The sequence below is a fragment of the Oncorhynchus nerka genome, linkage group LG21 (assembly GCF_034236695.1).
Source record: "Oncorhynchus nerka isolate Pitt River linkage group LG21, Oner_Uvic_2.0, whole genome shotgun sequence".
In the NCBI taxonomy this organism is placed as follows: Eukaryota; Metazoa; Chordata; class Actinopteri; order Salmoniformes; family Salmonidae; genus Oncorhynchus; species Oncorhynchus nerka.
Genome location: NC_088416.1, coordinates 10906821 through 10916340, shown reverse-complemented (window position 1 = coordinate 10916340; position 9520 = coordinate 10906821). Strand labels below are relative to the sequence as shown.

General features: G+C 43.1%; 1 protein-coding gene across 1 annotated transcript; it reads right to left on the bottom strand.

The window, feature by feature from the left end:
- Window positions 1-523: 523 nt before the first annotated feature.
- LOC115103887 (protein FAM161A-like) lies at window positions 524-8134 on the bottom strand. Its single transcript, XM_029624913.2, has 7 exons — window positions 7839-8134; window positions 6085-6353; window positions 4687-5925; window positions 4209-4376; window positions 3652-3751; window positions 3270-3427; window positions 524-1365 (listed from the first exon to the last, which is right to left on the bottom strand). The coding sequence occupies exons 1-7, from the start codon at window positions 7995-7997 to the stop codon at window positions 921-923; spliced, it is 2538 nt and encodes an 845-aa protein (XP_029480773.1). The 5' UTR covers window positions 7998-8134; the 3' UTR covers window positions 524-920.
- Between the last annotated feature and the right edge of the window lie 1386 nt (window positions 8135-9520).

Sequence of the window (9520 nt, the reverse complement as noted above, 5' to 3'; positions counted from 1 at the left end):
TACAGCCCCGTTGATGAGAATGGGGGCGTGCTTGGTCCTCCTTTTCCTGTAGTCCACAATCATCTCCTTTGTCTTGATCACGTTGAGGGAGAGGTTGTCATCCTGGCACCACACGGCCAGGACTCTGACTTCCTCCCTATAGGCTGTCCCATCATCTCATAGGTTTTTATTTTATTTACATTGTTGTGTGTATTGTTGTGAACTGTTAGATACTGCACTGTTGGAGCTAGAAACACAAACATTTCACTACACCCGCAATAACATCTACTAAACGTGTATGTGACCAATAAAATGTGCTTTGATGAGGATTTATTTCCAAATTGTTTTATGACAACTTGTACAGAAATATAAATATCCCATAATGTACATGAAATACATAACACCTTTATGTTCCCAAATGTTATGTATATATGAAATGAAAGTATGATCCTGAAATATATTGCAAATGTTAGGCTACACATATTTAGTCACAAAACATTGACAAATAATTGTCTAAAGAAAATGTATCACAAACATCCAAAAGTAAGTGGTCATAGTGTTGTATTTCCTGCATAGTAGGATATCACAAAACAAAGAGTACCCTAAACTGTTCAATGTGACAATTTGCATAACCATAACCTACTACTACAATTGACTCTGGTCTGTGTATCACACTAAATTGTATTTGCCATTTTCTTTTAATAAACAAGAAATTAACCAATTGTATTTACACATTTCCCATTATATATATATATATATATATATATATATATATATATATATATATATATATATACACACACACATACATAGACAGATATCCTACCATACATTTAGCCTATTTTATAGTAGAAGCATCTCTACCACTGTGTGTCAGTGTTGTAGACGTTTGCGCACAATGTAGTCCGCCTACGTGTGAGAAAATGCACTCCTTTGACTTTTCAGTCATCCTCGTCATTTTTCTTGTCTGCTATTGCAGTGTTTTCCCTATCACTCTCTGACTTTTGACTGTTTCGGCTGTACTGGCCGCTTCTATAGCTTGGGCTGCTCTCTGTACTCTTGGGCCTTTTGATGATGTCACTCCCTTCATTATTTTCATCGTCCAGGGGCAAGTAATGCTCACTGGCATCTGAGTAATGGTCATCATCATCTGAGTAATGGTCATCTGAATAATCACAATCATCTGAATAACGCCCAATGTCCTCCCTCTCCCGCCCTACTTCGTCATGGCCTTCATCCTCCTCTTTCATGGACTTTAATTCATCTTTCTCAGCCTCCTGCTCTCCTTCCAGTTCTTGGTCAGCAAAGCTGTCTTCATAATTGTCTGGGTAGTCATCCTGGAAGACCGTGTTGTAAATAGCTGGTGTATCCGTCTCATCCTTGTCACTGAGGAAACAAAATAAAAACATATAAACTCTTAAACCATGGCATTGTTGAATACTCGTTTCTGATTGGCTTGAAGTGCATTCTAGAGCGTGCATTATTTCAGAATGCTAGGATTCAATATATTTCGTTAATTCTTACATGTTATATTGGCGTGATCCTGGACAACACCCTGTCGTTCTCAACTAACATCAAGGCGGTGGCCCGTTCTTGTAGGTTCATGCTCTACAACATCCGCAGAGTACGACCCTGCCTCACACAGGAAGCAGCGCAGGTCCTAATCCAGGCACTTGTCATCTCCCGTCTGGATTACTGCAACTCGCTGTTGGCTGGGCTCCCTGCCTGTGCCATTAAACCCCTACAACTCATCCAGAACGCCGCAGCCCATCTGGTGTTCAACCTTCCCAAGTTCTCTCACGTCACCCCGCTCCTCCGCTCTCTCCACTGGCTTCCAGTTGAAGCTCGCATCCGCTACAAGACCATGGTGCTTGCCTACGGAGCTGTGAGGGGAACGGCACCTCAGTACCTCCAGGCTCTGATCAGGCCCTACACCCAAACAAGGGCACTGCGTTCATCCACCTCTGGCCTGCTCGCCTCCCTACCACTGAGGAAGTACAGTTCCCGCGCAGCCCAGTCAAAACTGTTCGCTGCTCTGGCCCCCCAATGGTGGAACAAACTCCCTCACGACGCCAGGACAGCGGAGTCAATCACCACCTTCCGGAGACACCTGAAACCCCACCTCTTTCAGGAATACCTAGGATAGGATAAAGTAATCCTTCTCACCCCCCCCCCCCTTAAAAGATTTAGATGCACTGTTGTAAAGTGGCTGTTCCACTGGATGTCTTAAGGTGAACGCACCAATTTGTAAGTCGCTCTGGATAAGAGCGTCTGCTAAATGACTTAAATGTAAATGTAATATGTTTGAGTGGCCTATGAAAGCAACACAAGTCGAACTGAAAACATTATTGCCATTGTTGAATTCGACTTTTATAATAGCAAGCTAAACGTGTGTTCGTAAATTCAATCTGGAGTGCCAGAGTGCGCTCTGGGCGTCCGTAAATTCGGAGCGTTGTCTGATTGTCCTTTAGTGAATTCAGAGCGCACAGTGGACGCTCTGGCCAAGGAGAAGCGTTGATCCGAGCGTTCTGACCTCACAACGGCAGTCAAGCACTGCTAGCTAACTGCTAGCTACAAATGAGGAACAACTCACTCAGACCATTTTACTTGCCCTAGCAGAGTTGGTTAGGCTGTTACCCAGATCGTTGGTGACTGTAACTGTACTGCTGGCAACAATTTAATTGCGCCTTTTTGCCGACGTTTACCAGCCATATTCAACCGGTATTGAGTGGTCGTACATTCATCAGTTATTCTGCGCTAAAACTGATGGTTTGGATAGCTAAACTAGCAGTATGTTTGTTTCGTTACCAAGGCAACTACTGCTACAGTAGTAGTACATTTGCTAGCTATTTCAGTGGATTTTGAACACATTTCTAGCGGCAAATGTGTACATTATAGCCATGGTATAAAAGGGATAATAAACTCGGGGCTCTATGCATTCTCTGTAAAATAATATACACCTTCCATGTCCTTCATTATTTTCCACAGAACGCATATCCCTCATTGATTATCCCTTACACATGGCTCAACTACTTTGAAATAATATTATTTCTATTGATTATGAGTAACTTAACGACTGTGTTAAATATGTTATGTATTATATGTCTTATTCACTATCACCATCTGAGACTGTAATACTGTATACAAGATCTAAGACCACAGCACAGGTGATGAGGTAGGCCTAAAACGTTTTTTTTGCAACGTGATACTGTATTGTCTTCATAGAGATTTTGACTAATGAAGTATGTTTACAAAATGTATAATTCACTGTCATTGAGCCAGAAGTCTACCTTTGTTTGGAGTCACTAGAGAAGGAGGTCCTGCATGCAGAGTCTTGGCCACCTGGCCGCTGGGACTTGGGCACCTTGCCACTGACAAAGTCCTCACTCACTCCACAGCCTCGCAGGGTGTCTGTGTAGTGCTTCTCTGCAGCATGTTTGGCATTCATCTGTCAACAGACAGAAGTGAAAAATTGTATACACCATGACCAGTGATGGGTAAAATAGTCAGTCATACATTTATTATTCATGCAATATATATTTATTGTGTGAATGAGTGGACTGAGGAGATGAGGAAAGGAAGCCACTTATAACTACTGAAATTGCAACCCATGTCATGTCACTCCACGTGTGTGTGTGTGTGTGTGGGGGGGGGGGGGCGTTTCAGGCTCACCTGTGCGACCTGCTCCAACAGCAGAGGCCTCCCCTTCACTCTCTCCTGGATCTCCCTCATCTCCTCCTTGTACTCCTTCCTGCGCTGAAAGTCCTGCTTTCTGTTTGAAACACAGACAACCTCTCACCCCTGTGATCCCACAACCCTCAAATAACCCTCAACCCTGACCTATTCAACAAAAACATCACTTTTACAACCACAGCTTACTGATATGGAAATCATTCCGAAACAATTACTTGAAACTGAAATTGGGATAAGGAACAAAAGGGTATCCACACATTAGTATGTTTTTAATGTCTTATAAAAACAATGAAGAGATCCATCCATATTCTTCAATATAATATACTAGAAAAAGAGTCACAATTGAGACTGAGGCAATGTTCGGTTCAGTCTTTTTAATAGTGTTAAATTAACACTTTAGGTTTGCAATTCCATTCACTACTTCCATATGAAAATGTGGGGCAGGCTGTGGAGTGGGTGTTAGTACTGGTCTCAGGTAGGGTGAGTTTCTTGGTTGCTACAAGTATTATTGTAATGTTATGGTTTTCTATGGGTACCTGAACTGCTTGAGCTTGGACTGGTTGGTCTGAGAGAGGGGCACGTGGGTGTCGTTGGCCTGGGCGCGCCTCGAAACCACCTTCGCAAGCTTCTTCTCTCTCTGCTTCTGCCTCTCACTCCATCTCGCTTCCTCTTCCTCTGCCTTCTTTCTCTGCTCAAGTACCTTTCTACTCAAGGAGACAATGACATCGATGACAGGAAGGCATGGGTGGAGGAAGGACTGTCAAAAGGGAAAATGAAGGCCAATGACACTAGAAGTAGGACTAGGGGGGTAATAATGTCAGAGGTTGGGCATTTGGTTGTTTTGGAGCTGGGAGTGTATAGGAAGTCCATAGGGATAGGAAGTCCACAGGATTCAACAGACAAGGGTTTCAACTTTCAGGGCATAACTATTCCTAAAAAGAGCAACTAAATTCTGAAGCGCTCACTAGCTCGTCTAAAAAGGAGACGCTCCTTGCTATTCTATGTGGGTAGTACCTTACGGCCTCTTGCCGTTTTTTGCTGGCATCGGTGACTTTGGCAGGCAGCTGTTCCAGACTGCCTGAGAGGGAGGAGCAGAGGCTAGAGTTGTGTGAACGGACATGCCCAGTTATGCTGATGTAAGGCCAGCGCTTGGCCCGCGGACTCATCTGCTCCTTCTCGATGTCGGCCAGGATGCGTTCGCGGTGCGAGGGGATCTGTGACGTCCGGAGCTGGAACGGCTCGCACGTCGTCAAAGGTTTCACGTCGCGCCGGCTCTCCAGCTGCTTCTTGAACCTCCTGTAGCTGGCGTCGAAGTCGGGCACCTCCGTATTTATCTTAGGCCTGTAAGAGGCACTGTTGTCATCCTCAAATCCAGTGGTGTCCCCACTGGCTTCATCCTCGGCCCACTTCCTTTCGCTAAGGTGGCGTGCAAGCATGCTGGGTGGCATGGAGGCGCTGTGGAGCAACTCCTGGGCCCTCATCTGCATCTTGATGGCGCGGTACAGCTGCTCCTCCTTCAGTTGCTCGCCCGACGCCGCCTCATACACTGCCTTGGGCACGGGCTTGGCCCTAAATGGTTGGACTCTCTCCTTGCTGTTTGGCTGGAGGTTGCGGAGCTGCTCCTCTCTCTGCTCCCTCTTGAGACGTTCGCGCTCCAGGAAACTGAAGGGCTGCTGGGTGGAGCACAGACGATGCTGCTCCCGCTCACGCATGGCCCGCCGTGCCTCGTCGCGTTCTTGGAGCTCCTCATACAGGGGCAGGCGCACGTGGGCGGGTACTGAGCTGGCACGGAACTTGCGCTGGCATTCTGTCAGCTCCTCAAGCTGCTTCCGTAGGGCCGTGTTCTCCAGTTCAATCTCTGACCGTGTCTTGACACCTTTCTGGTGCTTCTGGTTCTCCCGCAGCGTCATGTGGAATGGCTTGGGGACGGTCACTTTGGGTTTCCAAGGCTCGTGTTCAACATCTTTTCGCCCTTGCTTCCGGTCCTTACCCTTGATGCCGTTCTTGTTGTCCCCAATGAGGCTCTGGTGGGAGGATGTGGACAGGTAACACTTGCGAGGCGACAGCTTGAAGTCCTGCCACATGTTCTTGATGTGCTCTTTGGGGGAGGACTGCAGACCCTTCTCCACATTGTTGTCGACAGTACCTTCCTCGTCAGATGTGTCCGACAGCCCAGAGCCCCTCCTCAGCTCCAGAGCAGAGTGGGCCTTCCTCAGACGCCTCACAGGCATGGGGCTGATCTTCAAGTACGACCTGGTGAGCGAACAAAGATTTTACACCCTTCTAATATTACGTAGACGCCGAGTACAGTACACTCCAGGAGCAAAAATAATGTACCCTACCAACTTCAGCTTATCATCTTGATGGTTAATCAAGAAAAACAACAAATTCCAAACAAGAGCCACAACACACCTGTGTGCCTGTGCCCCCTGCACATTTTCTGAGGGTGGTGTGCTTTTGAGCTCCAGCTTCTTGCGGTACATGCCCTCTAGCTCGGCCATGGTGCGAAGGTGGGCCCTCTTCAGCTCCTCCAGTTTACGATAGTACTCCTCGTTGGAGAAGTAGAACTCACGCAAGTCGATGTGATCCCCTGTCACTCGGTAGTCTTTGATAATCAGGGGGCTGCCCTTCCCGGGGGCATCCCCATCACCGTACTCAGACCCCGAGTCGTCATACTGCAGCTGAGAAGTCAAAGAAAGTCATGAGGGAAATGAAGCAAAAAACATTTACGTTGTGCACGGATTGTGGAGCATGTGTCTGGAATCCATTCCATACAAATAATAAAAGTAGCCTACAAAAGGACATTATTGGTCAAATGTAAAATCGACTTTGTCTCGGACCTAACACCGGTGCCAATATATCCTCCAAACACCGGCTTCTCTGGCATTATCCCTTAAGTAAGTCATTGGAAGCAACGGGTATCTTGGATAGGATTATGGTCGCATGGAAGAAAGAGCCTTTCACCTGTTTTTCTATGACTTTCAGATATTTCTTGAATGGGTGGCCCCATTTGTGTTAATATGCCAAATGTATGGAAGTGTGTCATCATGTAAGAGTAGTACTGATGACTGGACATATTGTGGATGGTTATGAAGTGTGTAGAGTAGAACATAATATGAGATGGCTACTTGAGGCCTAAGCTCATTATCCCCAGCTCTGTGAGTTTGGATGACCTATCCATATGGTCACGCACAGAATGTGGGTGATAATGGAAGGAGTGTGTTCAACTTTCACACTAGCTGCTCGGCCCCCAACCATCTCAATCTTTTTTCTAGGGGTGAAGAATGGACGAGATCAAATCATATATTTACAAATATTAAGAAAATATGTCTAAAACTTGGCAATTCTAACTAGTATCCTACTGGTTAGAGTACAAGCCAGATAAAAATGAATGTACTTTCTAATTTATTTATTTTTTGAGATGCCCAGATGTAGGGAAGATCATTGTCCAGTGAGGAAAAATAAAATAGGATTTGAAATAATGTTGTCCAATGGAAATTAAGCATTTAGGATTACTGGCACTATGACGTCAGCGTAAGCTAGTCAATGAGGGAAGCCAAAAATAGGCCAGTCACAAGTTATACAGGTGAAATCCTCTCCCACACAGGCAGGTTGACCTGAAAACAGTCAAATCTCTGTAGTAACATTTGAGAACAACATGGATTTATGAGAATCCACCGACATAAGTACATGCTTGACCTGAAGTTTCCCAATCTTTAACATGAGTGACATTAAATATATTAATTAATAGATTCTCCACTTAATTTACATCACTATCCAGTATCATAGGATATACATTAGGCCTACTTACATCAACTTGTATGCCATGTATGATCAATATGTTTTATGACTAAAATATCTAGCAGATCAATGAGGGAGGACCAAAGAATTAGCTTATTATGGACTTTTGACCCCATGAATGTAAAATATATATGTAGGGTTCCTATGGGCAACTGATTCCATTCCTCTCCAGATCAACATAAAGATTGGAGGTAATTTATAACGTTGATGGATTGGTTAGTGGGATGAATGGCATCTTGCCAAGTGTTGGATGGTGCTCCAGTCCTCTTTCCACCCTTATGCTGCATTTCAACCAATCATTTCAGAATATTTCTTGATTGCTTAGCTCAGCTTTCAAATACCAAACTCATCTGCCGATATCTTACCTCTTTTTCGTAGTCTCGATTGTCAATACGACCAGCTGCTGGCGAACATGGAAGGGCTCGCTGCCTTTCATACAACGCCAACGGAGCCTTGGTATGTGGGTCTACCGGCGTTTTCAAACAGGAGGTTACCAGGACGTTGGCGCGATGGGCATTCGCCATTGTTTCCCCTATTCTTGCTTTCTTTGTCAAAGTTGAATGTAGTAGAGACGCTACAACTACTTGGCAAACGCTATCAAAAGAACAGCAGGTGCTCTCCAGAGCAACATCGACGCGTCGTGTGGTTGTGAAGGAAATGACTAGCTGTTTCAGGAAGTAATAGTTTTTTTTTTAACTGTTAAGGTGCACATTTATTAGTATTTAGAGCCTAACAGCTTTCTTGTTGGCAGAGTATTTCATTTTCTTAACATATAGTTTAATTTATTTTTGCAAGGTATGAAAATGTGGTGTTTTGTTTCTAAAATTACATTTGTGAATATGAAATTTGGCCAAAATAATAATTAAATGAATAACATAAAATAGTTTCAACTTATTTTCTATTGTAGGTAAAGAATCCAAGCAGTACATCTCTCCAAAATAGTGTAAAATCTTCATAAATGTAATTTTCAATTATACATCTACTGATGTCTTGGCACAGATTCCTTCTGGGTGGTCATTACAAAAGGTCAAATTCGATTTTTTAAAAACTTCTTCATATAGTGGTTGGCAGGATAATATGTATGAATCATTTTAAAAGAAACTTCCTTAATTTTGTTAATAAGTAGGTATATGTGTGGCAATATCCAAACTTTTCTCTAGCGGTTGAAAAAGTACCAAATTGTCATACTTGAGTAAAAGTAAAGATACCTTAATAGAAAATGATTCAAGTGAAAGTCACCCAGTAAAATCGTACTGGAGTAAAAGTCTTGAAGTATTTGGTTTTAAATATACTTGAGTATCAAAAGTAAATGTAATTGCTCAAATGTACTTAAGTATCAAGAGTAAAAGTATAAATAATTTCAAATTCCTTATATTAAGCAAACAGAAGGCAACATTTATTTTTATTTTTTTAAGGATAGCCAGTTGCATGCTCAAACACTCAGATATAATTTACAAACAAAGCATGTGTTTAGTGAGTCCGCCAGATCAGAGGCAGTAGGAATGACCAGGGATGTTCTCTTGATAAGTGTGTGAATTATACAATTTCCTGTCCTGCTAAGCATTTCAAATGTAACGAGTACTTTTGGGTGTCAGGGAAAATGTATTGAGTAAAAAGTACAGAATTTTATTTAAGAATGTAGTGACGTAAAAGTTGTGAAAAATATAGTCAAGTAAAGTACAGATACGCCAAATAACTACTTAAGTAGTGATTTAAAGTATGTATACTTAAGTACTTTACATCCACTGCTTTTTCCCAACCAATATTATCAAATAAACCATTCCAGTAAGGCATGACATAAGGTACAACATATCCAAGGCTCATATAGCTCATATAGCTCCATTGGACTAAAAGAAAAACAAATCTTTCCTACTGTTGAGTCAACAAGCTTAATTGTAAGTATGTTCTGAGGGTCAGGTCTTGACACGTTCCTGAATAATAAAGCAACGCCTGAGGGAATGGCATTTTAAACAATTGCAAAATCTTCAGGTGTTACAGGGATTTTGTAAAGTGATAAGAATTCCTTTTAAGTAAAATACTTTGCATT

Coding starts and splice junctions, on each gene's coding strand:
- LOC115103887 (XM_029624913.2), bottom strand. CDS start 7,997: ATGGCGAATGCCCATCGCGCCAACGTCCTGGTAACCTCCTGTTTGAAA. Junction 3,752..4,208: donor TCCAAGCTCAAGCAGTTCAG/GTACCCATAGAA, acceptor TGTTTCAAACAG/AAAGCAGGACTTTCAGCGCA. Junction 3,428..3,651: donor TGTTGGAGCAGGTCGCACAG/GTGAGCCTGAAA, acceptor GTCTGTTGACAG/ATGAATGCCAAACATGCTGC.